We start from the raw sequence: 27,300 nt of genomic DNA, 5'->3' as shown, positions 1-27,300 counted from the left end.
CTTTCTCTTCCCCCTCTGCTAGGGCACTAGGAGTACTTTATCAACGTTCATTCTATTTTACAAGTGGGCAGCCTGGGATTTTTGATGCCCAAACAACAGAAGAGAGTTTTTGAAGTTTCTACACTTCAAACTGCACCGCACTTTATCCTTTCTCTGGGCCCCTCTTGCCCTCCAGGGCTCATCTGAAAAGGAGCTAGAGGTGCTGAAGAGACTCAGGCTGCATCTTCCTTGACAACCCCAAATTAAATTAGGCTTCAGCTCCAAGGGGTGTGGGTCTGCGTGTGCGTGTGCGTGTGTGTATGTGTGTGTGTGTTTCCAACAGCACAGCCCCTACTGGGGAGAATACTCAGGTTTTAAAAATGGTAGCAATTGCCCTTGAATGGCAGCCGGCCCAGCTAGACAGCCCAAAAGACTAGAAACATTTTGTAGGTGAAATGGCCACTTTTTCCACGCTGGAGAGTCCATAAAACTTCCTGGTGCAGCAGCTATTGGGGCTCATTGAATAATTCATCCCTCATTGCAAGCCCATAATGTCTATTCTCAGCCTTTTGTGGTGCTGTTTTCTCTTCTTTTCTCCTTGAATTATAAAAAGGTTGCCTTCCTTTGTTCACATCAAGCTGCTCCGAGCTAGAGCTTTGTCTGGGCTGAGCTAAAGTGTGAGTTTCAATGGACTCTCCAGGCTTTGTCTCCCAAGTTCATCTCCAAGTGTAGATTGTGTAGAGAAGGCCTTCTTTGTAAAAGCTGGAAAAGTTGTACAAATGTTTGACCAGCTCATTTGGGACGTTTTGTCTCCTGGGCCTCAGTCGCCTGTACTGCCAGAGAGCAGCCGTTCTGCCCGGCCGGTGCCTTCAGCAACAAGTAGCAAAGCCATGGGCTCCCAGCCTCTCTGACCGCTCTGGGCTCTTCTCCCCGCTGCCCACAGGAGCACATTTGGCTTGGGGTTGTCTGACTCCCTGCCTTCGTCCTTTCTCAGCACCTCTATGCTACAGCTAGGCCTGGGATAAGAGCCAAGGTGTCTTCCCAGAGACCAAGGCAGAAAAATGTACCTCTCCAAAAAGAGGATTTAGGCTGAGTCCATAGGAGGTCCCTGTTGTAAAGCAAAGGAAGCATCTCCTGCCCAACCTGCTGTGGTTTGCCATGTCTTTTCTTGATTTCTTGTGAGCACCAGAGTGTCTACACTTGTTTTCCCCTCAAATCAGCCATTTGGATCTGTAACTTCCAAATCTAAATGTTCCTTCCAGGTTGTGTACAGATTTTGCCTTGGTTTGTAAAGCAGCCGCTCAGGAGAGTCAGTGGCTGCCATAGTTGGGCAATGAAGATAAAAGAAGTCCCACGTGGGTGCCACTCTGATAAGAGCTTGGACCCAGCTAGTCGCAGTCGGCGACGGCTCTGAGCCCACCTGGAAAGCTGCCTGTTCCTCTGGCAACTCCAAAACTAACTTTGCTCCGTGAAGTCCAAGTCCCAGGTGAGGAAACTTCAGGCACAGTGGGGCTTCCGGCCACTCTTGACCATTTGTGCATTTGAAAAGGGGCAACGACCTCCAAGGCCAAAGCCACTGAGACACAATCCCCCTGTCTCCCGCTGCAATGAGCCCTTCCTGGTTCAACTCTGATGGCGTTTTTCTTTTATTTCCTTATTTTTGTGTGTGTACCCTTCAAGTTTGAAGACGACTTGCTGCAGGTGAAGGAGAAGCAAGCTGCACTTCTGTCTCCCACGGGGGAGGCTTTTTCTTAGTGCTGACAGTACACAGCAGAGAAGGAATGGGGATCTGTACCCCTAAAAGACAGAGGGTGCCAGCACTCTGTCGAAGAACCCAGATCCCTTCCATTTGTAACCCAGAGCTTGAGTTCCTTTCAATTCCCAGACACACATAGGTTGAACTTCATCACATTTGAAAACCAATTTTAAACAAATCAAACCAGTCAACATACACACACATTTATAAAACAGCCGATGTGGGGGCAACTTTTGGAGGGTCATTTCCTCTCTCTCTCTCTATCTCTTTCTCTCTCTCTCCTTTAATGTGGGGAAGCTCCGGAGACCAGGGCCTTTCCTGAGAGCATAAAAGCTACTGCAACTTCTGAAGATTCAAGCACCCTGTATCCCCGGCCCTCCAATTGCTCAGAGATGTCCAGTCTCATACATTTAATGGCAAAACGGTTAACAGCTTCCCCTGCCCCACACAATAGAGCACAATTCACAGTTCTAGAATCCCAGGGACTGAAAGCGGGAAGAAAGAAAGATTTTAAAAAACAGAAAAACCAAGCAGAATAGAGATGTTTGTTTTAATTCCTCGTGTCTCTCTGTTCTTTCACTCCCATGCCCTTACCCAGGTACAGAGATAGTGAACAAGAAGGAACCTTGATCCGAGCCCGGTTGGCTGCCATCAGGTCCTCAATGCCAAGGCGCCGATGCCCACCAAGGCCCCGAGCGAGCGCGCGGCCCAAGGCGCCACTGCTTACCTCGCTCGCTCAGGATGCCGTCAATGCTGTGTTTGGCCTTCTTCTCGCTTTCCTCTGCCTCTTTCCTCTCCAAGTCGGCCTCCTCCTCTTCACCTTTCCCGAATTTACTCCTCAGGATGCGGCTAATGGAACTCACTGGGGGCGGGAGGAGGAAGGAAGCAAGGGAGTGCACGGGGTTGAGACCAGCAGGGCTGTGCGGGAAGGAGCCCCCAACCCCCAGCCAGGGCCCTAGAGCTGCTGCCCTGCACTGTTCGCGAGTCTCCTCCGGCGTCCCTGGGCATCCACATCTTTCTCCAGCCCTCTCATCCTGCCGCTCAACCCCCCTCCCCATTATCTGTAAGTTTGGTATTGAAAGACGGTGCCTGGGAAGTCCGTGCTTCAAGTTAGGGCCGGATGCTGTCTCTGTCCCTCGATTCTGGGCAGGAAGCATTTCCCTTCTTGGATTCCAAAGACCAGGCTCTAGGTCTCCAATCTAAGAGAATTCTTGCACCAGGCCACAGGGTACCCTCCTTCCTCCCCACCTGAATGCCGGGATCCTGCGGTTCGCCTTAAGGGAAGAAGAGCCAAAGCCAACCTGTCCCCCACTGTAAATCAAGTTTCTTTTTTCCTTTTCTTTTTTCTCTCCTTTTTAAAAAAGCTATAAAGGGTTTAAATTTCAAGTGCAGAATCGTTTCCTATTGTAAAAATAAAAAGAAAATGCGCTCTTTCCCATTTATTTTTTCCAGATTCCAGTCTGGTAAACAAATCCATGCTCTGAAATGTATGTTTCTCGCAGAGGGAAAAAGGGAGTTTCCTTTTAATTAAAAACAAACCCTCCCTTGCGCCCCTGCGCTGGCCCCATGCTCTCCCCTCTTCTCCCTCCGCCTCCCCCCGGCTGCTGGGGGCTCCGGACGGTTCCTGAGACTCTCGGGGAAATCTGGGCCCTTGTCGAAGCCTCCCCGGCTTTGAGCATACTGCAAAGTCCCTCCCGGCACGGCCCCATCTCCCTTCGGTTGGGGTTACCAAAACATTTGTTTCTCTTTAAAAGGGAACATCAATATTAATAAACGCTCTGCCTCTGCCTCAGGTTTCCTGCCCTGCCTCCTCGACAGAAAACGTCTTTGGGGAGTCCTCAGCGGTGGTCTCGCCACCCTCCACCCCCAGAACAAGCAGCTCACCCCTCCCTGCATAAAGTGCTAAGAACGCCTGGTTGGTAAATATTTCAGGGCCTCGGGAGAGGCCACCTCCCAATAGCGGAGATCGATAATTGGGGTGATTACGTCTTGGTCGACCTGCCTGGATAACAGCGACTGACGATCGCACCTCAGGGAGACGTTAATGGGCCTAGTACCTGAGGGCACCGTGTTTCGATCACAGACCGCGTCCTTGAGTAATTTGTCTCGGATTTCCCAGCTGAACATGCCCGGGTTCTCTCTTTTATATTCCTCAATTTTCTTCTCCACGTCAGGCGTTGTCACCTGCTTTAAGAGAACAGGCAGGCAGGGGTTGGTTCCTGGTACCCTGGGCCAGGTGGCGGCGGGCCTCTGGGCCTGTCGGGCTGCTCCTCCCTGAATCCTCTGGGAAGGCCCCCCTTTGTTAGCAAAAAGACCCCAACTCTCAGAGGCACTTTAGAAAAGGGCAAAGGGGCCGACAAGAACACATCCTACCCCTGAGCAGCCTGGAGAGCCTCCACCCCCCCACCCAGATAAGCCCCAGACAACCCGGATAAATCCAGAAGAATTATAACATTTTGATGGGGGGGGTGTGTACTTTCTCATCCCTGGAAATAAGGCAACTGCTTACACGGAACCAACGTGAAAATGAAACTAAAAACGCAATGTTTGAAAAAGGAGCTGAGAAATCAAGTTAGATCTGTAGATTGTGCAGCCCGTGCTTTTCCAAAGGGATAGTCATGCTAAAGTGAAGACTGACATGCAAAGGTGAGTATTTCGGTTTTTAAAAATTAGAGTGGCTAACAAATATAAATAAATTGAGAGACCGACTCTTCGCTCCACCTCAATATATATTTTAAAGAAGAAGGAGGAGGAGGAGGTTTCAAAGATTCTTAGAAAGGCTGTCAAGGGGTTTGAGTAGGTGGGAAGGAAGAGGAGGGTGTTTGGAGGTCTTCAGTTTACCATAACTCTCTTGATTTTGCCCGGTGGCAACTAGAAGAAAAGACAGACCTTGTGTAATTCCCTCCCACTCAGCCCTAGCTGGTGTGACTCTTTGTAAAAAGGGAACCCAAATAACTCGAGGATAGCACCAAATTGCTTTTTTTTTTTTTTAATGGAGGCATTGGCTTATTAAAAAGAAAACTAATCACCCTACTTTTTGACTCATTGAAAACAATTTGCACGGGGGAAGATGAAGGGCGGGGTTTGGGAGAGAAACCATTATAAAACCTAAAGATGTTCCTCACATTCGTTTTGGAAAGGGCAGTGCCGTGGGTGGGAACTGGGAAGACACTTGGTGTAGAAATCGGCAACAGGTGAGCACAAACAGCTTGCCTGCTTTAGGTGTTTATCCAATAAAATAATTTGATGGGGATTCCAGGATTTATGGGCTTTAAAAAATAAATGTTATTTTTCCCTTGCAAAAAGGTGAGAGCTTTCCCTAAGTGTTCATCAAGAAGTGTCCAGAGCGCAGGCGTGCTCGCGCGTGTGCACACACACACATACCCCTTTATACACCTCCGCAAATTTCAAAAATAACTCATTGGAGAGTTCCAGATGTCAGCCCCTGCCCGCTATTCTCCAACACAGGGGACCACAGTCTGGGAGCCAGGAGGGCAAGTCTCGCCCGCTCACCTTGGGCTTGCTGCCGCCGATGGCACCGGGACGGATGGAGCCGGTCTCCTGGTACCTGCACAGGATCTTGGAGACGCAGCCGTGGGACACGCGCAGCTGGCGAGAGATGACGCAGGGCCGGATGCCGTGGTGGGCCATCTCCACGATTTTGTGGCGGATGTGGTTGGGCAGCGGCCTGCCGTTGATAAAAACGCCGCCGAGCTGGTTGACGCGGCCCTGGCCGAGGGGAGTGGACACTGTGGGGAGACGGTGAAAAAGAGAGGCAAGAGGAGAGTCACTGGAGGAGAATAGAAAGCACCGACACTGAAACTGCTCCCCATCGGACTCCCAGACCTGGACCTTCTTTCCGATCACATTTGTTCAAATTATTCACCCATGTAGGGGCTTGTAATCTTGTGTAAAGACAGCAACTGGGGCAAAATAATTCTCCCCAAAGAAAGCATCTCTTCCCCTTCGGGCCCAGGAGGAGTGGCAACTTACAAGGAGACCCTGCAGCTGGCAGAGAGTCTAGCTTCCTCTAGAAACAGCCTGCTGGCAAAGAGAAGTTCACCCAGGCGCTGGCCTTGATGAACTCCGCTCCCACCGAACCCTGTCCAATTGGGATCGCTCCCTTTCTAAGGGACTTGGGCGAGCTGACAGCCCTTGGGGTTTCTAGCTCAAAGTGCAGCAGCCAAAGGTCAAAGAGGGTCCAGAAAGGAGGCCCAAGCAGCAATGCCTGCGTCACCTGTTACATCTTGGGACAGAGACCACAGCAGCGGCCCCTCTAGCCCCCATTCTTGCTCCAGGTGTTACCTTCTACTCTGGGCTGTGTGTGAAGGGGTGGAAGGGGACTGAGCATCTCTGCTGGGGCCCCCTAGCCTGGAAAACCATTTGAAAGGACTCAGGCTTGCAAAGCTTCCTGTTTTTCCGCAATTTCCAGAATCTTCAAGTGGACTGAAAGGCGATTCCCAAGTTTCTAAACAAGTTATAGAAACTTCTAGATGCTATTTGAGATAAATAGAACTCTATTTTATTTATTTATTCTAAAAATTCCAATCACAATGGCGCGGAGTTAGCCACCACAATTTTACAGGTCAAGAAAATTCTTCCTGAACTAACATATGTTTCACAAGTGTGGGAGCAGCCGGGATAATTTCGAGTGTACACATTGCGGAGAAGTTGCTTCTGGCGCTCAGAAGCCGGTTCACCTCCTTCTCCACCGCGGCATTTCCAAAACAACAGGAGCAAAGTCGCCCCGGCCCGGTGCAGGCCTGGCCGCCTAGCTCCACCAGGATTTACAGAGAGCACCGCGCTCCATTTGCAGAAAGGAAGTCCAGTGGGTCCTCGCCCCCGACTGTTGCTTCTTGGGGGGTGGGATCCTCGGGGAAATGGGCTTCCTGGAAGCGCCAAAGGAGCATGTGGAGCCTGGGGATGGGGTGAGGCAGCCGGTCCTAGGCCCTGGGATCCAGGCGGCGCCCTGAGGCCCTGCCTTACCTTCCAGCGGGAACCCGCTGCGCGGGTAGTTCTGCCCCGGGCCCGGCCGCGTCATCCTGGGCACAGCGCCGGCCAGCGTGGTCATCCTGGGGGCAGCTTCGCTTGGAAATTATATCCAGGTGAGGGCGAAACGGAAAGGCGAGTGCGGCGCCGGTGACCCTCGGGAACTATCCGGAGCGTGGAGAGCCCCTCCCCAAAACTGCTGAAGAGAGCGGGAGGGAAGCGGGGAGGGGGGCTGCCGGTTCCTAGTCCAGAGGCTGGAGCTGGAACCCGCGAAAGGGGCGGGTGGGGAGGCCCCGGAGTCCAGGATCCCGAGCCCAGGGCGGAAAAGTTTGGTGCGAGTCTGGGCGAATGTTCCCGCGGCTGGGAGCGCAGAAAAGAGGGCTCAGAGAGCCACGGCCAGCCGGGGAGCAGAGTGAGGCGGGAGCGCGGCCTGCCTGAGTCTCCTCCTGTCGTGACAACGAGTGCGGGGATCCGGGCTCGGGAGCATTTATTAGTTCTTTTCCCCAAAGCTTGGTCAGGAGCCCTGAGCTGCGATTGGCCGACGAGGAGACCGTCCCGGGTGGCGGAGACACGCGCTGATTGGGCGACAGCGGCCACTTTCTCTTCCCATCTCTGGTGGTGCCGAGGCCTCTGCCGGCCCCGAGGGGGACCCGCGCTGCGCCCCTAGCCCAGGAGAGAAGGGTGGCCCCCGAGGAAACTGAAGAGAGACAGCCCCAGGGAGGTGGCAGCTGCTGAGGATGGAGAAGAGTCTCTGTCTCTCCGTCTCTGTCTGTCACTCTCTGTGTGTCTCTCTGGTCTCTTTCCTTGACTTTCAATTTCTCTGTCTGTCTCTGTCTCTTTCTGTGTCTCTCTGTGTGTGTCTTGCTCTGCCTCTGCCTCTATTCCTCTTGTGATTTCCTGTGCCTCTCTATGTCTCATTTTTTTCTACCTGTGGGTCTGTCTCATTTCTCTTGGCTTACAGCCACTGGAGGGGGCACAACTCCAATAAGAAGGCATCTGGAGCCCCAGAAGTATTTAACTTTGCTTCCTGTGGTCAGTGCCCCTTGGCCTAGGCTTGTTAAGGGGTCCTCCCCATAGGGTTCCTCCTAGGAGGAGTCCAGAGTGTGCTGACGTTCTTTTGTCTTCTCCGTCTGCAAGCGGGCCTAGTGTGAAGCACAGGCCGCCGTTGCTAGGCCCAAGCAGTCGTTAGTTGAAGGCTGGGGGCATGGGGGGGCGAGGGTGCAGAAAAAAACCGGGCTCCTCTTCTTGATTTAAAAACCGCTCTGGCAAGCTGCGGCTCTAAATCTCTGAGTTTAGATCCCCGATACGTCGACAGAGATGTGTCTATATGTTAAAGTTTTGCCCGAGTGCTGCGTTTGTTCTCAGGAATTTATTATGGCATTCAGACTAAACTGCTGGAAAAATAAAAGGAACGAAGTCTTGGCTAGGAGCTGAAGTGTCCCCAGCAGGATATGACGCCAGGAGTGTTGTAAAGACTGTCTGTCCTTAGAGAAGGTACCATTGTGCATAGCCTTTTATTTATAACTTGGTAAGTGCCAGCGAACTCGCCTCCTTTACACCCCCGAGTGCCAGCCCCGCGCTCTGCACTGCGCTTTATTCGCTCGAGTCTATTCAGGGACTGTCACTCCGGGGCCGCGAGTTATTCAGGGCCTTAATCAATCAAAAGGATGAGAATCGGGCAGGTTTTTCCCTTTGAAATAAAGGAAACAATGACTTCTGGGCTTCAAGTTCCCCCTTTTCCTTTTACGATTTTTGAATTTTTCCTTCGCCTGGAGTTCCCCACTCCTCTCTCTGTCCTCCTCCCCCACCTCCTTTGACAGTTTTGACGTGAACTCGGCCCCCAACCCTACTTCCCCATTCCCTAATTAAGGCAAACTCAAAAGGCAAGATGGGGGGTGGGGTATAGCTGCGCAGCAGTCCACAAGTTGGCCCTTTAAAAACCCACGCACCAGTGGGGAAAACAGACAAGCTTTCAGCCTGCCTGATGCCAAAGGGCTTGGTTGACCCTCAGAGCCACAGAGACAAGTCTCAGGAGACTCCCAAAAATGTCTGGACCCATGAGGAAAGCTTGTGCGTTGTTTAACCTGATTTTACATAAAATAATTCAAAATTTTCAAGGGGAAAATTTTCTCATTTTTTTTTAAGGACTTGGGGTCACCAAAGCCTGTGTCCTTACTTTGTAAGCGACAGCCTCGGGGATAGCATTTTGAGAGCTAGAGTTTTTCCAAGTTTTCTTCCCAAAAGTTGAGCAGAGCCAGCAGAGCACTTTCTGGTTTCAGCAGTAATTGTTGGGTGAAGGAGGTACCCGAAGTGTAATTTCAAGAGGGCAAATGTAGGCTCAATTCTCAGCTAAAGGAAACTCTGGGACCCCGTGAGCAGTTAAAGGGCGTCTAGGGCTGAGTCTCATTTGTTTTTGAGCTGGAGGCTTGGTCTCCAAGCCCTCCCAGCGTCCACCCGTCGCTCTCCTGCCGGGGTTTTTCTCTCCTGAGAGCCGGCAAATGCTGGAGGGAGGCGCTTGCTACAAGCTTCCTTCTCCCGGTCCCGTAGACTGCAGAGCCCGCGGGACCGCTGAACCGAGGTACTGCCGGCCGAGCTGGGTCTTAAGTGCCCAGGGGCGCTGGTCTATAAACTAGCTATCACTTGCTATAAAAATGTATACACAGAGGCCACGAAGACGTGGGGGAACTGGGATTCTAAAGCTCCAGGATCAGGAGGCGACTCATTTTCTCTCCTTTCCGGCCTCTTTCTCTTCTGCCGAGCGCTCTGAGGTTCATATATACCCAGAGGATCAGCTCGGCCCTTCTCCACCCGGGCATCGGCCAAAGGTCCCCAGAGACCCAGAGAGGGGTGAATGCGTGCCCTCAGGCTCTGGACAACTGAGCCACATTCAAAGACTTAGGGAGTCTAAATTTCTTGTGGCCTGTGTCCCCGAAGTCCGACCTGGGATGACAAGGACAGTAATGTTGGCTGAGGCTGCCCGGCCCATTGCGCCCACACGCCGCCAAACCTAATCCTGCTCAGAGCCCGGGACTCCGCAGAACCCGGCGCAACAGGTCGCAGGAGTACTCCCTATCCGGAGCCGCTGGACCAAGGAGTCCTGGTGCCAAATTTGGCCGTGGTACAGGCGCTAATTGGCAAAAGAATGACCCAGCGGTGGGGCTTGGAAGGCAAGGGCCTGCGCCCTGCATCCTTGAAACCAGGTTTGGGAGGCAGTGGCGTTTCCCCGGGCTAACAAATTATCCAGAAAACATCCGGGGGACTCTCCACCACCGTGTTGTGAACGAGCGTAGCGTCCACTCGCGCTCTGTGCACGTTCTAAATGAAACTGGAGCCTTGAGGATATTTGGATAATTTGACCCCAAAAAAAAAAAAAAAAGGTGGGCGGGGTAATAACTTGTGTTGCCTCCTCTGCTCCTCTCCCTCCAGTTTCAGAGACATTGCAGGTGAAATTAACAGCGGGCTGACTGTCCAAACCTGGGTGAAGCATGCCCTTGTTGGCTTGAAGGCTCTCCCTCGCAGCCCGTTTGGATGCGTGGGTCTACAGCCCAGTTGCGCTTGGATGACTTCGGCCTGGGCTGCGAAACTCCCTTCAGCGCGCAGCCTCCGCACTTGGGGACCCTGGCACAAGGGTTTCGTGGCCCATGCATTTCTCCAGGCCTCTGAGGGATGACTTCATATTCAGCCAGACACAGGTCTTGAGAGGAAATTATGACCTACACAAAATAATGCCCCGACCTAGTAGGGAGCGGGGGTGGCGTCTGCCACCCAGGCCTTTTTCTTCCTGTCTGAAAGGCCGCGTTCTAGCAGGCTGACATGGTCGAGCAGAGAAGCTCCTGGTCACCCGCCCGGCCCCAGGCATGACTCTCAGGGTGCAGCAGAAGTTAGGGAAACGCCGAGAAACCTTCAATCCAATAGAAAGGCTGCCGGGCGTTCAGGGGGAGGACATCAAAACGCCAGGTTCCTGATCATGAGCTTCCGGTCCGGATGTGATGATACAGGATTGGTGAAGGCTGGGGTTAAACCCGTGGTCTTTAGCAGCCGCTGCCTCAGTGACCGTCATTAGGCCCCCCGCAGTTATTTGTCAAAAGCATTGGCGCCGCTCTTCTCCCCTTCGAAAAATCAGTCGGGATGAGTTTGGATTAAGGGACTGAATGAGGTTGTGGACATCACATTGAAACGTGGTGTAGGCAGCCGAAGTGGGTTTGCTTCTGCAGCTGGGGGAGCCCCAGGGAACGTGTGAGCGGGTTTACAATAAAGAACATATGGTTTGTGGGAAGAAAGGAAGGAAGAAGGAAAATAGGAAAGGAAAAAGAAAAGAGGGGAAGAAGAGAGTTTTCTCTTTTTTTTTGAAAGTCAGTGAGGAAGGAAGAGAATAAATCTCACAGCAACTGTTTTCCTAGTTCATTTGGATCTGAAGAAATTATTTTTATGCAAACAAGGAAGACAAGATTCCAAAGCCCGATGGAGGGGCGGGCATGAGAAGCAGGGGAAGGTGTCTTGTGAAAAATTAGAATAAGTTCTGTCTAATCTTCCAAAAAATGTTCTGCCCAATTAGGTAAAAGTTCATTGTAGGGTGGGAGTGATATCTAGAAGAAGAATTCGGTAACTGCTCTTCTGGTGTGTGTATTAGGGGTGTGTGTGTATTTGGGGTGTGTGTGTATTTGTGACGTGTGTATGTATGTGTGTGAAAGAACCTGGTGTGTGTGGAAGGGGTAAGGGTTGAAGGGCCTTACTTCGCTGTTATTGGGGGCCGGCAGCCTGGGCCTAGGAAAAGCCAGGAAAGTCTGATCTGTGCGGAGGCAGCGAAGGCTCAGAGTGAAGTGGGGGTGGGAGTAGAATTGGCCGAAGTGAATAAAAGAAAACTTGGGATCCGTTTGGTTTCCTTGACGCCTGGAGCAAAAAAGTGGGTGAGTGACCACTCCAGGAACTCCTTCCTCCGGGCGCCTGGACACAAAGAGCCGGGGCTCTGTGTCCTGCTCTAGGAGGAGGGGAGTACTGGGCGGCGGGACCCTGGATCAAGACAGGCCTCCTGCCGACTCTACGCCGCCCCAGCGCCTGAACCAGCGCAGTGAGCAGCAGCCGCTTCAACCCAGCAGAAAATTTCTCCTCGAGATGGATATCAGCGGCAGAGAAGAGGGGCGAGTGATGCGAGGAGCAAGAACAGAGAAACATGGGAGACGAATGTTCAAACCGAAGCCTGGACGCACGCCTCACGGGGGTCGCGAGAGCCCGAGGCAACAGTCTGCGAATGAGGCCAGCACTCGCGTTCCTCGGGTTTTAAAAGCACACGTGGGGCCAGAGACTGCACAGCCAACTAAACGGAGTAAACTCAACAGGTGGAGGAGGCAGAGTTGTTAGGGGCGAACCCCTGCGCGATCTGGCCAGAGCCTGAGGGAGCGCGGACCTGGGACTGCAAAGAGACGTTTTGAAGCTTGCTGTGCGCACCTGCTTCTCGGAGACATCCGACTCCACCCGAGCATCTCCGGAGAGCGCACAGCCCACAGATGCAGGGAAGGCTGCCCCCTAAGACACGTCCTCTCCCGACCCCTCAATCTTTCAAAATTGCGGAAGAGGCGGAGAGGATGAAAAAGAAGAGAGAAAGAAGGGAAGAAATTTTAAAAAATAATAAAGGGAGGGAAAAATGAAGGTGAGGCGTGGCGGAGGGAGGGAGGAGGGGAGAAACTCTCATCACCACAACCAAAGCAGGACGCCTCTGCTTCTTGAATTTCTAGACACGACTTGCATTAAATTCCTTTCTAGACCTTAAACTTTTTCATCTCCCATCACCCTAGAAAACACCCATTTCCTCTTTTAAATAACATTTCTCTTTCTGGAGAGGAACCTTTAAACAAGTCGTAGGTTTGGGGGCGAGGCACTAGAGAATAATTCTGATGCAGAACCTTGGAGATTCAGAACCATGTGGAAAAATTCTAAAAAGATGAAAACTGACCATCTCCAACACAGAAACACATCGAAAGGAGCCGGCTAGACGTGTTGATTAGCTGGAGGCAACACGCGGCAGAAGTGCAGACCTCTCGCTAACCCGCCACCCTCCCAGAGCCCTCATGCAGAAAGCTGGCCGGCACCCCGCGGTGACCCTGCGCACACAACGACCTCGCGGTCTTGCTTCTTCGCCCCGGAAAACTCTGTGAGGGGCGCCCCAGCCCCAGCTGGGCCAAGAGTTGAGACGAGTAGCCCCAAGAGGAAGGAGCTTCAGAGAGCCTTTCTTCCTGTTCTTCTTCTCTTCTTTTTTTCTAAACGAAATCTAATACTATCTGGCTGCAAAAATATATTATCACGGGCTCTGAGCCTAAGAGATTAACATTTGGATATATAGGAAACGTAATCTGCATGGCTAATTGATTCTCAGCGTATCAGTTTAAAGGATAAAGATCGATATCTACATGATGGATATTGTATTAATAGGGGCATAAATAAAGGCCGAAAAGTCGTTACCGAAACCTTTGAAGCCGCTTTTCGGCTCTCGGGCCTTCCACGCGGCCACTGGGTCTTTCCCACCTCCCCGCCTCCAGCTCCTGCTGGGTAGGGAGAGCTTGCTTCCCCCTCCAACTCGGTACTAGGGTGGAGAAGTCTACGGTTAAAGCGAAAGTGTTTCACTGCGGCAACGCTAGGGAGAGGTGGCTCTTTTTTCTTGGGCTGCAGCAGGTGGACAGTAAGGCCAGAGAGAAGGTAGTATTTTAGCAAAACGCACCACTCTCAGATGTTTAGAAACACAGAAATAAGCGACCCACATAAGAACACAAACAGCCCCCCCACACACACACACATACACAGTCACGCAGGGTGGGGAGGGTTCTCCCTGAACATCCTTTGGCCTTAGAGACAAGGAGTAAATGCTTCTTTCCATCCCTCGGGCCTCCTCCCCCAGGGCAGGGACGGAAGCCCTGGCCGAGCCCCAAGATCGGTGATCTAGGCTCCTGGAGCTGCCCTCTCAATGGGGTAAGGAGGGGGAAGAATCAGGAGGCTCTGCGGGAAGCGTGAGGGGGCTGGGGAGCAGGGGTGCCCGCCAATGTCCACAGAAAGCAAGGAGGCCCACTCGAAGAGGGGTGGATGCAGCACAGTTGAGTGAGGACCTGAGCCCCTGGGGCAAGGGGAACAGGATGGGGTACACTTGATCCGGAACAAGAAAGCCTCGGCCGAGCAGTTGCCAATTAGTCCCGAGTCCCAGCGGCCGCTTCACTGCGGAGCCCAAGCCGCCCAGGGAATTTTCCAAATGCAAATCAAACACCCTTGGCGCCCCCCTTCTTCATTAATTAAGAGGAACGTTTCGACAAAACCGGAGTAATCTTTATTAATTACGCAGCCCTCCGCGCGCCGTTCGCATCAATCACGCCCAAAGCGAGGGCGTCTAATCCCTTCCCAGAGCGTGTTTGGAGAAGGAGCCGCGTGGGCGACGTTTCTACCGTGATTCCCACCTTTCTGGGCTCTCCTTGCGCTGGCTGCTCACCCGGCGTGCGGGGAGACCTTTCCCTGAAACCCGGTCTGGCTGCGCGCTGGCAGGACAGCTCTAGATCCCTGGACAGGCCGGGAAATGCCCCCCACGCACCACTTGGGCATGCGCTTGTACTCAGAAACTCGTACTGGGACTCCCGCGGACACTGCTTGGCCCAATTCTTACTTCCCCTTCACCCCAGGCTCAGTGGGGACCTCGCAGTTCTCAGTCCACCTCTTCCCTAGGACGCTCTAAAGAGGAGCCTGGGGCGAAGTGACAAGGATAGCCAAAAAAATAAAATAAAATAAAATAAAATAAAACAGTCCAGTAGCCCCAGGACGCCCCGAAAACTGTTCTGGGGGATGGGTCGGGAAAGACCTTGGAAGTAGTCCGAGAATACCAATTCCTCCCAGGTGACCGGGTTGCCTTGGACCGGCACAATGTTCGGGAGTAAGTGTTGGGGACAGAGAGGGGGTCCTTCAGTTATTGGCGTAGAGAACCGGGAAAACTCGCAGACTTCTGGTTGCGAGTGGGAAAGCTGGCTGGAGACTGGGGGTAGAGGGGGTGTGTGCAAATTCAAGTTATTTCCCTGCAGCCCCGCTGAAAGCAGGGACCCTGAGCTTTTATGGGAGAACGTTTTGGGGCGGGGTGTCCTGTGCGACCACCTCTCTCAGCAAGGCAGGTTTTGGCCTCTTGGCCTGACCTTGTTCCCTAGTCCCACCCTATACTAATAGGTCCTAACCTTTCTGCGCTTTGAGCCTGGACCATTGCCCCTTCAAGAGATTCCGCTGGATAAAGAAAAATTATAAAAGCTGGATCAAGCTTGGCGTCGGAGGTCTGGCCCTCAGCCTGTCCCCACCCTAAAGAACTGGCCTGCCCACCCTCGCGTCCTTGGGCGCCCTCGCCGGGAAGCAGAAAGTCGCACCGCACACTGAGCCCTTCTTCGAGCGCTCTGCAAGGAGCTGCCGAGTCCCGGCACGCAGCCTTGGGTACCTGGTGGCCCGCGAAGAAACCTGCCCCATTGCGCTGCTTGGGCCGCACTAGCGGAGACGAGAGTGCGTGTGGCAGTGGCCCGCGAGCACCACCCGCCAGCGTTTAGCAGCGCCTGGAACACTGCCCTCTTCCCGACCGTTTCCTTCGTGCCAAAGCTGGGCACACTCCGGTGTCCGGCATTCTCACATTCAATCATTCATTCTCCCTCTGAAAGTTCTCATTAAGTTCTCAGACTCCTTTCCTCATGGGTCATCTCCTGGATCTGAGGCGCCTGCGAACCTTGCGGGTCACCAGATCATTTTATGGTCTCCCTCTTCTCCCACTGAATCATCGGCCGGGCCAGTCTTCCGGCTACGACCGGAGTCATCGCACTCTGACACACGTGGCCTTTCATTTATTCCACATATGCTTATTGAGCTTCTACTGGCCGTTCCGAGTGCTGGCGCTACAGCAACGAAACAGACCAAAGTCCTTGCCCTGGCAGAGCTGATGGTCCAGAAAATAGCAAAAAATAATATATAAATGCACCCTTCCGGGAGATTGGTTTTAAAACTGAGGCTCAGCTCTGGAGAAGCTTGAAGGACCAAGGGTGGGGTAGTTAGTGGGTGGGTCTGAAAGGCTGGGGTGCAGTTGACATTTCAGCAGGAGAGATCTGGGCCGGCTCTACAGAGCTGTAGCTTCCTGCAGAGAGGAGAGGGGAGGAAGGGGTGTTGGCTGAAGGAAGGGCAAGGACAAAGAAAGAAAGTGATGAAACCATGTAGTCCACAACACTTTAGTGAATGCCTACTGTGCTGCAGCAGTCTAAGGTTCTGGAAAATTCCTAGCAGGGTGTGGGCAGTCAAACCTGCAGCCATGCTTCCCTCCAAAAGAGGTAGCGCTTGCCTCCTCTGGGGGCCCAGCATCTCTCTAGGTGTTTCCCATTGTCTTCTTTGGGAGGATATTTCAAAATGGCTATGGGAGGGGTGACAGGAGGACTGAACCTTCCAATGGACAGGCTGAGGCTCCCTTGAGCTCTGTCCCTCTCACCACCTCCAGAAGGAAGGCAGATGTCACCTTTGACATGCCAGAGTTGTGGGACTCCTCCCTTCCAGTGATTGCAGCTCCCAAATCCAGGATGGACCTGGGCCTCTTCATCTAGCCACCACTGACTGAAAATTGCATTTTTATTTGGTAGAAAATGACAGCTCACCTTCTTGGTGTCCAAATCCCCCACTCTACGGGACGTGTCACTCTCATTTTCCATACAAGAGGAAACTCCCTCCAAGGCAGGGGAGATGTTGGGAAAGCTAGGAGTGCCCTGCTCCAAAAGGTGGGGGCAAGTCTGTGTGTTCCTCCTCGGTGATTCGGAGGAGCTGCTGTACCACTTTGGAAGTGTGAGGGGAGTGGAAGACTCCTCTTTCCAGAGAATCCAGAGGAGCCCAAAACCCTAAAGAACCAGTCATCATTCCTTGGCTGGTAGTTTTGTGAGATAAATGGAAAATAAACCAGCAGGAGATATTTGGGAGGAAATATTTTTCACAGCTCTCCATAAGTTATTAGTACAAAGTCTTTGAATACATCCTTGAAAGCCTTAGAAGTTTGAAACCAAGGAATGCAACAGATGAAGTGAAGGCAACAGCATGCGGCCCTGCAGTAGAGGCTTGAAAAGAGACTGAGGGACCCAGTGGTCTCTCCCTTTTCCCTTTCCTTTCCCTTCCCTTCCCTTCCCTCCTCTCCCCTCCCCTCCCCCCCTCCCCCCTCCCCTCTCCTCCCCTCCTCTCCCCTCCCCTCCCCTCTCCCTCCCCTCCCCTTCCCTCCCTTCTCTTCCCTTCCCTTCCCTTCCTTTCCTTTTCTTCTTCCTTCCTTCCTTTCTCTCTCTTTCTTTCTCCTTCCTTCCTTTTCTTGTTCTTCTTCTTGTTCTTCTACTTCTCTCTCTCTCTCTGCCTCCCTCCCTCTCTCTTTTTCTTTCTTGAGGTGGAGTCTCAAGGTGGTCTTAAACTCTTGGTTTCAAGTGGTTCTCCCACCTTGGACTCCCATTGCCACTGTGATTATAAGAATGAGCCACTATGCCCACCTGACATTACACTACAGATTTCTCTATAGTGCTTCACAGTCAAAGAGAGCAGTTCTTACTTACCACAAGAACCACTGATAAAGTAAAACCTACCAGTACATAACTTAGAGCTGCTCAGCAGAGAAGTAAACAGAAACCTGTCCCCTTGGAAGAGGTGAGAAGGCCCATGTTGAAAAGGAATCTTCATGGCATCTCCAAACCTAATCTTCATAACTTCAAAGCAATCCAAAAAGGTTCTCAGAAAGACCAGGTACCTCTGTCATAATGGGGACATGAGAATCATGCCTGTAATAGAAGCGATTATCTCTGGTCCGTCAGTACAAGGTCACATGATGGGGGCTTTGCTCCACTCTTCTGCTTGGTGAAGCAGTTTGACTTTCAGAAGAGCAAACTGTGTGAGTTTCACTGAGGGAGGATGACTCAGGAGAGCAGGAGCCAGACCAAGGGACATTCAAAAGCAGAGGGGCAGAAAAAAATCAGAAGTTTTCCAAGCTCAAAAAGCAGGCAAGTCCTAGGAATGGATGGTCTTAGAGACAGAAAAAAGGAAAAGCTCCTGGAAAAGAGAGGCTTGCTGCAAACTGAAAAGAACACTGGAGGAAGAGAGAGAAATAGAGGGAGGCATCAAACATCAGAATATGATTACTAAGGTATTTCTGATAAAATGAACCCTAACTGATGTTCTGCATGCAGTCAAGGTGGTATTACATTAGGCAACAATGAATGACCCATTTCCAATTTGAAGGACACACTTGCACTGGGAGAATTGATCTGCATCCCCAATTCCCTCTTCCATAATAGGGGAGATTCTTGTATACTTGACAGCAGCAGAATATAGGTGGCTGATGTAGGGGAAAAGACATTAGAAAGGAAAATGCAATAGTTGTGATCCTATCATGAGCTAGACAAGTTACATATACCCTTACTTAGTACTGATTTGAGAAAAATCCTATTTGGTTTGCTACCAAGATTTTAAAATAAATAGAATTTGGACTTTGCCTGCTCAAATCTTTCAAAAGTGCAGAAAGATAGGAGAAAAGGTGAATGTAAATAAAACAAATGCTTGTAATAAACCCTTTTAAAGTAGAAGTCACCCAAGTGCCAGGATGGGGACATCAGGGAAGAGGATGCCACTATGCCCTGCCTAGCATTACAAACTGCTAAGCCATCTCACCTTTCACCTGTCGGAGTCTCTGTCCTGGGAATCAGTTGGCACTCTCCATGAGATTTCTCAGAGGACAGGTTCGGTGTCTTGGCGTGGGCAGCATGAGAGCTGGGAGGGACTGCTGTTTATTGGTCCTGTTGCATGGCGTCTCCATCCAAATAAGCTGAATAAGCTATCTCAGGAGATCTAAGGAAATCCACAGGTGGTGAATTCAGTACTTGATCATCGTGAATCATAATAGTATATGTTAATTGAGTGCTTAGTATATAAGTTACAAAGATTCATCTATTTACTGCTCAAATCAATTAGGTTATATCTAGTCAAAATGAGGAAAAAGAGGTACAGAGAGGTTAATTAACTTGCCCAAGGTCACACAGCTAGGAAGCTGCTGTGTCAGGGTTGAAAGCAGGACAAGGTTATATTGTCAGTCCTGGTCCGTTAGAAAGTCCTAGTTTTCTGCTAGTTTGATCAGTCCCAGAAGGCACGAGGTCTAGAAGCTACCTAATACTTAATCTTTCATTGTTTGCCTTGTTCTGGCAGTAACTAAATGTCAACGAAAGTTACCTTTAATGCCTTCAGGGGGCACCAAACTAACTTATCTCAATTGAAAATAATTTAGAAATTTACTTCACCTAATTTCCCTTTTAAAATACATCCAATAATCCCACTTTTAAGTGCTTGCTTATTTGGATTGATTGATTGAGACAGGGTCTTGCTCTGTCACCCAGGCTGTAGTGCAGTGGCCGGATAATAGCTCACTGCAGCCTCGAACTCCTGGGCTCAAGCCATCGTCTTGTTTCAGCCTTCTAGGTAGCTGGGACTACAGACGTGTGCCACCATGCCCGGCTAATTTTTGTATTTTTTGTTAGAGACGGGGATCTCACCATGTTGCCTAGGCTAGTCTGGAACTCCTGGCCTCAAGCGATCCTCGGGCCTCGGCCTCCCAAAGTATTGGGATTACAGGTGTGAGCCACTGCGCCCTGCCTAAAGTGCTTTTTTTATTTTAAACAACCTTTTTTTCCCCCTCCCGGGGAAAATTTATTAGCCAATATTTCCGTGTAGAAAAGAACTTGAGACACTTCAGCCTCAATTTTCTGCCTCTAATTCTGTGGGGACAATAGCAGGCAGAAGATGAAGATATACAGTAAGAATTCCAACCTTCTCACCTTCCCGTTACAGCCGATCCGCTCTGCATTTCGAACGCAACGTCTTTGCGGGCGTTCTCAGTACCTTCGTATTCCGCTGCAAGCCCCGCAGCGAACCTCACCTTCTTCCCGACCGCCACCTCTGATTGTGGAGACGTCGTAGAAGGTCTGGGATAAGGACTGTGTCGCTGCAGAGACCGGGTCTTGGGCTCTAGGGCGTGAGGACGCAGGCTCGGCCCCTGGGGAGAAATTTACAAACGCACCTCAAGACTCCTAAGGTGTTTCCAAGTCCCTCTCCCACTTTCCCGTTCAGGTCACACTGACCCGCCCTCGGACAATGAGAGAGTTTGTCAAGATGCTCTTTGCACCTCTGGAAGCCCCGAGGGAAATGAGGGACTTTCAGCGGAGAGCAGGTTTTCGGAAGCCGTTAGGGGCTGAGGTTCTCGAACCCCTGCTGGGCTCCAAAAGCACTGGAGAAACGCGAGACTAAACTAAGGCGACCCTCCGCAGGGCGCAGGCAGCCTCAGGCACCGTACCCGGCGTCGGCTTTTTCCTTAATTTACTTTTTTGGGCACCTCTGCTATTTTTACGAATAGATGCAAACGTGGAGCTTTCGGGCGGGCTCTGGGAGCGGCCCGTGGGCATCTAGAAATATGAAAAGCGTCATCCGGTTGTAAATAACCTACCACCCAGCCCCAGAAATCGGGGACGTCACAGGTAAGGCTGAATACCAGGTTCCACACAAAGGCCAACCAAACTGAGCCGGGATGGCGAGTGACTGGGTCGACAAGATACTGTGGCCACTGGTTCCCTCCACGCGCGACAAGTGGGCTCATGACAGCGTCCTTGTGCCTTCGATTTGTCCCGGAGCCCTCCCCTGCCTTTTCGATCTGAAACTCACCCGTAACAGGGCTAGGAATTGGGGCGAAGAGGACAACCTAAAGCGTCGTTGGCCCGGAGGAGAGGGTCACAGCGCCTGTCACCCCGGGAGGCCTAGGGTCCTTTCCAGCCCGAGAAGCTGCAGGTGGAGGAGGAAGACCTCGCCCGCTCTAGGGTGCGGGATTCTGCTCCTCCCACCTGAGAGCCTCCCCTGGTGTCCCAGGTCCCAGTCGCTGTGGCTGTCCCGGCCGCAGTCAGAGTAAGCAGGGACCCCGTCCTCGGCCCGCATGCCCTCCGCTTCCCTTGAGAGTCCTTGGGCTCAGCAGGAAGCTACCGCCGGCGTGCGCACCCTCAGGGAAAGAAATGGAGGTAATCCCTCAGGAGGGCGTTAAACCAGGCTTGGTGCCGGAGCAGGGGCAGGGGGCCGCTGTAGTGACCGTGGAGAGATTTGGAGACACCTATTTCTTAGCTCAAGTCCAGTTTGTATCACCCCCCGCCAAAAAAAAGAAATGGAGGTAATCCTATGTCTCCCACCAACTGCAAACCCAAGTATACCTGCACCCAAGAGCGTGGAATTAATTTGCACGCTGAATGGCTGCTGTTTAAAAAAGGGTCTTTTTAACAGCTCTCCTGGCGAGTATTTTAAAACACGACTCTGCGCTAGATCAGCTCGGTGGTCGGCACCTGTCAGCGACCAGCAGACAAGCTGAAATTCCCCTTTCAGCTGTCACTGGCGATGACACCCACATCTATCACTGGCGATGTTTTCTTAATTTAACCTCGAGACTTCCCTGATTATCCGCATAATCCGTCCTCAAATCCCCTCGTTGTCACTGAATTTTGATGACTCAGGGGACTTGGAAAGCACTTACCTATTTTGTGGGGGATGGGAAAGCCCACAGAAAAGCGTCCTGCAGGGGGAAGGAGCAACAGCTCCCTCTCCCCAACGTGAGAAAAGACCCCGGCAGCCAAAAGCGGATGCAAATATTTACTTAACTTTCCTGGGAGCCCAAAGGTACCCGGAGTGTGTGTGTGTGTGTGTGTGTGTGTGTGTGTGTGTGTGAGAGAGAGAGAGAGAGAGAAAGAGAGAGAGAGAGAGAGAGAGAGAGAGAGAGAGAGAGAGAGAGAGAGAGAGAGCAACGATTAAATAAGCCTCCTTTGGTGATCCAAGCCCACTTCCAAAATCCAAAATCCAAAATCCCAAGCATTGCCTCAGGATCTCCCAATCAGTTTCTAAGACAGGGCACCTGGTGGCGTTTAGTTCATTAAAGTGAGATTAGGAAGACAGTCGCCTTTCAATAAATACGTTAAATCTAATGGCTCTCAAATCTGGCTGCACAATAGTCTCACTTGGGGTGCCTTTAAAAAAATACCGATGCATCTCCTTCTCTACTGCCCTGACCGATTAAACATATGTCTCTGGGGGCAGGAAGGGTGCTACTGTAATTTTTTTAAAGCTCTCCAGATAATTCTAATATGTGACTAGGGTGGAGAACCTCCATAAGGCTCACATCGGTGGATAAATTGCTATGCATTAATTTAATAGGAAATGAGCTTCTAGGGACAAATTATTTGCCTGGCAGAGCTTGGCCCTCTGATTTTTCCCAAGAAATTACTTTCTAATTCTCACTTGAAGTTAACTCTTCCCTAGACTTTGCTTCAGATAGAACTTGCTCTCTACCTCTCAAATTTTGACTACAAAATATTTTTAAAGCCACACAGTAGTGACACAAATGAGTTATTTACATATGATGGAGAGTACTTGTTTATGTCCTATGAGATAGTTGAGTGGACCATGTATTACCACAGTTCTTGAAATCATAGCTGTTGAAATAAAAGTGTTCTATCCTTTCAGTGATTAAACATGCTCTCTTCTGCTTATTTTGTGGTATGTTTTGTAAGATTAGAGGCTAAAAGAACTTTTTGCATATTTTCTCCACTCTCTTCCCACTTCAATATCCCCTACTCAACCCCATGGAGATGTGGTATTTCTAAACCAAAGATAATCCAATTTTACATGCAAAGAACTTTTTTTAAAAAGAAAAAAAAAGGAAGTGTGCACATTCTTCCTCAGCTCCTAGGAATATTCTTGGAAATTAAACATTGAACATTCTTACGTCTCCAAGTGTATTTTATAATCAGAAGTTATTGTGAATTCATCACAGAAACAAATTTGCTTTTCTTTGGCATATTTTAGTCTGCATAAGAGTACAGAAGGCTTAGAATCAAACCTGATTGAAGGAAAACAATGCTGGTATATATTACAAAGCTTACCTTATATGGAAAATCAAAAGAGATATCTAGCAGAGGATAAATGCAATCTCTTACACTTTCTTCATTTACATAACTTCAAACTAAGATCCGGCTGCAGTCATTTCTAACACTCATTTCAGAAATAGTTACTACAGTAAATATTAGCTACTCCTCAAACAAACTCACACTATAACAAATACAATTAAAAAAAAACATGATTTCAAAGCAAGAAATGTAATGCATATTTAGCAAGCATGCAGTTCATTGTCCATAATGTGAATTTCATCATCTTTGTATAATAGCAGAAATGTGAAATACAAATATTAGCTAACAGAAATTCAATGATTAAAGAGGGTGTGAGTTGAATCACAGAATAACTGGGGGATTGCTTAGTTATCAAGATTATAAATTCATCAATTCTATAAAGAATGATTTATTAAAATGGCAAAGATTGAATACTTAATAAAACAGGGAGTAACAAATAGTAAGAAATTTAATAGATCTTGTTCTCATGTTGGAAATTCCACTGCAATGTGCTTTATTCCCAGTTACACAGGTGCTGCTAGCCTTGGAGGCAACAATATAGACACGTTCACAAAGACACCTTAAAATGTCACACAGTGCAGAACTGATTAAAAATGGAGGCCAAATATCCTTTAGTCTCTCTAGTGGTTCCTGTCACTGAATATAAAACAGTGAGAGTTCCACTGTTACAGTGCTAATTTTTCTCAAAACTCAAGGTGCTTGCCATAATATTTTTTCACCTTTCAAAAAATCTTATGAAGTAAAGAAGGAAACTGTTTACCTCAGCTTCCCAGGTTAATGTGAGTCTGGGAAGCCAAGTCACCTAACATTCATTCCAGAGTACCCCTTCAGCAGACTCAACAGAACATTTATCAGTCACTCACTATGTGCCCAGAACTGGTTAAGGCTTTCTGGATCAAATGGATGACCAGATAGATAAAGTCCCTGTTCATGTCTTCACATTCCGGTTGCAGGGATTGCTGAAAAATGCAACTGATAAGTAAGACTACTGCAAACAGCGTAACACTTATTAAATAAAGTAAAGCTTATTAAGAAAGTAAAACTGGGATAGATATCCACTGAGATTAGAGTGGTCGGGGCAGACCTCTCTGGGGACGTAATATTAGACCCTTGGAGACCTAAATGAAAGCAAGGTCCATGTAGGGCTTTAGTTTCCAAAGAATTTTCGTGTATTTACCCTCTTATGTGTACAAATCTCCACATCAATTCCATGAGGTAGGTGGGGATGATACTCCCCACCCCTAATTTTATAGATGTGGAGCCTGAGACTCAAAAGAGGTAAATGACTTTTAATGGCTTTTCTGACTAAAGAGAGAACCAATATTCAGGCTTACACCTTCTGGTTGCAGATACTGACCCCAAACCCAATGTGCTTTCTTTTTTTTTTTTTTTTTTTTTGAGACGGAGTTTCGCTCTTGATACCCAGGCTGGAGTGCAATGGCGCGATCTCGGCTCACCGCAACCTCTGCCTCCTGGGTTCAGGCAATTCTCCTGCCTCAGCCTCCTGAGTAGCTGGGATTACAGGCACGCGCCACCGTGCCCAGCTAATTTTTTGTATTAGTAGAGACGGGGTTTCACCATGTCGACCAGGATGGTCTCGATCTCTTGACCTCGTGATCCACCCGCCTCAGCCTCCCAAAGTGCTGGGATTACACCAATGTGCTTTCTAGATGTGCATGTTCTTCACTAACTCCTGTTGTATTCAGAGGCTGAATGTTTAGTTCATCACCTGCATCATAAGTTTCTTTCACCGATAACTCTAAACTGTAGTCCCAGAACCTAGGTAGAACATGGTATGGGGGCCAGGAGTTTCCGACCAGGTACAAAGACCAGGCCAGGCTGGGTTTTTTGTAGTGACTCTACTGGTAGTTTTCACTCATAAGGTGAAGAGGTGTCCAGGATTGAATCAAGCTTTTCCAAGATGATGAAAGTAACCATGGGAAGAGAGAAAAACACTTCATTTTCACCAGGAGTCCTCTAGACAACTAACTTGTTATTTCAACAATTAAACTTCTTAAACTCCTGCTTTGTCTAAGGTGCTGGTGTGCAGGTCCTTCCACGTGAATAGAAATGATTAAATCAAATCTGCTGAATGAAGAGAGGTGAGAGAGACATCTGAATGCCAGATAACCATGAGAAACCAGACAGATATTTTCCATGACCACATCCTGCCACTCAATTCCCGGTAACAAAATCAGAAATTAGCAAAAAAGCATGGTAAGCCACAGAAAATATCTCACCATGTTTAGATACTGAGCCACTAAGTGTGTCTCTTTGATTTAAAAGTATTCTGACTCAAATTTTAATTAGATGAAATTTGCACATGCAATCCATAAGAGAAGCAAAATGTGGCTTTTGTTGTCATTGAGGTGATTCAAGAATGTATTTCCCAGTTATGAGGACTCTTTTAGGTTACATTATTGGTGTATTTTTCTGGAACACAAATAAACTCTAAGAAGAAAGCCGGTGCCCAAAGTAACTTTAAACAGACTTCCAGGTTGCCAGTTTAACACACATAAAAAACTCATGTGTGTGTACACATGTGCACATGGTTACATCCACAAAGCCAATTTGTTACTAGTATGCATATATTTTATACGTAATACATCTTTATACATATACCTGATACATACATATATACACGTGTAGCTATACTTCTGCAACTTAACAGTTTTTAGTGGAAACAGAATTTTAGCAATGGAGGTAAACAAAGAATGAATAAAAGGTAAAAATGGATATAGAAGTAAAACACAAGACATGGGGGTATAAATAAATTAAAACTAATCTCTGAAAAACGATTTTTAGCAATAGAAACCTAAAAACATTTCGTAGAAAGCAGAACAAAATCTAATAACAGAGTTCAATCTTAGTAGATCAAGAGTTGTGGTAGTAAATATGTAAGTTACTTCTCTCTTCGGAATACAACAGATCTCACTGGGCTCCTATTAAATCCTAGAAATAATCCCACAAAACACCCATTTTAGCAACGTGCATTTCCACGTATGAGCTATTTCTCGCTCAGCCCCATTTAAAAATGTAAAATTTGGATTTAGATGGGGACATATATTTAGGGAAGAGAAGCGCCACACAAGTAATGGAGCACTTTTACCATGAAATTAATGTCATAAAATAGATTTTTCTATAAATACCTCTTTTTTATTATTAAGACAATGCATACATAAAACACTTCATACTGTAGTTTCTACATTGCAGCCAACCCACTTATCAATGGCCAATAAATTACTTCACCTCTATGATAGATACAAATGCTCAATTCAAGTTCAATTAATAGAATAGTGTCAGGATATCATGCAGACAGCTTGCATAAATACTCGAGGAATAATAGCATACCTTCAGTAGCTTCTGCTATTTTTAAGCATGAAAACTTTTTCTTATTCCAAATTTCAAAAGATGGAATAAAGAATGTTTTCATATAAAATACATTTGGAACAGTTTTCCTTCTTTAAAAAAGGCATCTAACCCACTTGCAACATACACTGGTAATTCATCTTTGTAGTTACAAAATGAGACAGATATGTATTCTTTTTCAACTCATGTGACTGTATGTGAACATTTCAGTAATTCCAATATCAAACAGCTAAATTCAAAATCATATTATACTTTCTAATATGTGTATATGATATATATGTTTGTAATCAAAGGCAGAAAGACCTTCAGTTAGTTGATTTCATCTTTGGGCACTATTTTATATTTAATCAGATAATTAAAAGCCATTAGTTATTTCACAGTATAAAATATTGAATCAATTACCAACAGGCCTTTATTTTCTGCTCCTAATTTCGAAATGTATTTGGACTCGAGGTATGGAACTAATGTCACTGCTTATCAAACAACTTTTCTGGAAATCTTAATGCACAAAAGTTTCCAGATTTATATATTCAAAAATAAATTATATCTTAAATGAAATTGAGAAAAAATGGCGAGGGAAAGGAGAAAATCTAGTTTACATTCGGCGTGAATAGCTTTCAATATCTTCCAGGTGGGGGCAACAGTAAGTCACTTTTGAGAGAAGGGAGAACAGGCTCTTTAAGCTCCCTGAGTCCAGTTACAGAAGATGAAATGACTTCCTGGCAGTAACACCGTGAATAAAACAACCACAAGCTTCCAGGAGATGAGACTTCTGGGCTCTGCTCCAGACAACACCCGGTCGTGGGCAAGTAAGGCTCACGGCCCTGGGCGCGCCACCGCCTCTGCTGCGCGGAGTCGGCCCCGAGCGCGCACGCGCGCCGTGCACCTGCCCCAACGCGCCCAGCTGCGGCCCGCTGGTTCTTCCCTCAGCTCTGTGTACGCCCGCACTGTGCCGGCGGGTAGTGTCCGTCACTCTCAGCTCTCAGGATGTCTTCCTTTCCTGGACCGCTAGGAAGCAGGGTACCCTTTCCCTCTCGTGTTTACATCCATTTCATTCTTCCTCCGGGCAATTCAAGTCCATTCACAGCCGCCACAGATCCACTTGCGCGCGCGCAGCTGCACCTTTAAAGAAACTCTCAAGCCCTGGCAGCCAGAAAACCCGCTTTCGGGTGGGGCGGCAGGGCTCCCCCTCCCCTTGCCTCCTCTCCGCAGATCTTTGTGCTC

At 49.0% G+C, this 27,300-nt stretch overlaps 1 protein-coding gene and 1 long non-coding RNA gene across 4 annotated transcripts in view; one reads left to right on the top strand and one right to left on the bottom strand.

The window, feature by feature from the left end:
- PAX3 (paired box 3) overlaps positions 1 to 7,215 on the bottom strand; it is a 98,160-nt gene extending 90,945 nt beyond the window's left edge. For 2 of the 3 annotated variants that reach the window (XM_012446372.2, XM_012446376.3), the window contains exons 1-4: positions 6,722 to 7,215; positions 5,249 to 5,484; positions 3,793 to 3,922; positions 2,463 to 2,597 (exon numbers count right to left, since the gene is read on the bottom strand). In XM_012446372.2, the coding sequence (XP_012301795.1) occupies positions 2,463 to 2,597; positions 3,793 to 3,922; positions 5,249 to 5,484; positions 6,722 to 6,806 (586 nt within the window). In that variant the 5' untranslated portion in view covers positions 6,807 to 7,215. The remainder of the gene's footprint in view (positions 1 to 2,462; positions 2,598 to 3,792; positions 3,923 to 5,248; positions 5,485 to 6,721) is intronic. The other variant, XM_012446373.2, reaches the window with a different exon arrangement.
- A 4,679-nt stretch (positions 7,216 to 11,894) lies between these two features.
- Positions 11,895 to 21,560, top strand: LOC105712777 (CCDC140 long non-coding RNA). Its single transcript, XR_010341348.1, has 2 exons — positions 11,895 to 12,328; positions 21,475 to 21,560. It is a non-coding gene; the product is annotated as a CCDC140 long non-coding RNA (long non-coding RNA).
- The last annotated feature ends 5,740 nt before the right edge of the window (positions 21,561 to 27,300 follow it).

The sequence above is a fragment of the Aotus nancymaae genome, unplaced genomic scaffold (assembly GCF_030222135.1).
Source record: "Aotus nancymaae isolate 86718 unplaced genomic scaffold, 86718_ANA_hifiasm-v0.15.2.pri h1tg000008l, whole genome shotgun sequence".
In the NCBI taxonomy this organism is placed as follows: Eukaryota; Metazoa; Chordata; class Mammalia; order Primates; family Aotidae; genus Aotus; species Aotus nancymaae.
The sequence above is the reverse complement of the archived record's forward strand: the minus strand, read 5'-3'. Positions and strand labels throughout refer to the sequence as shown.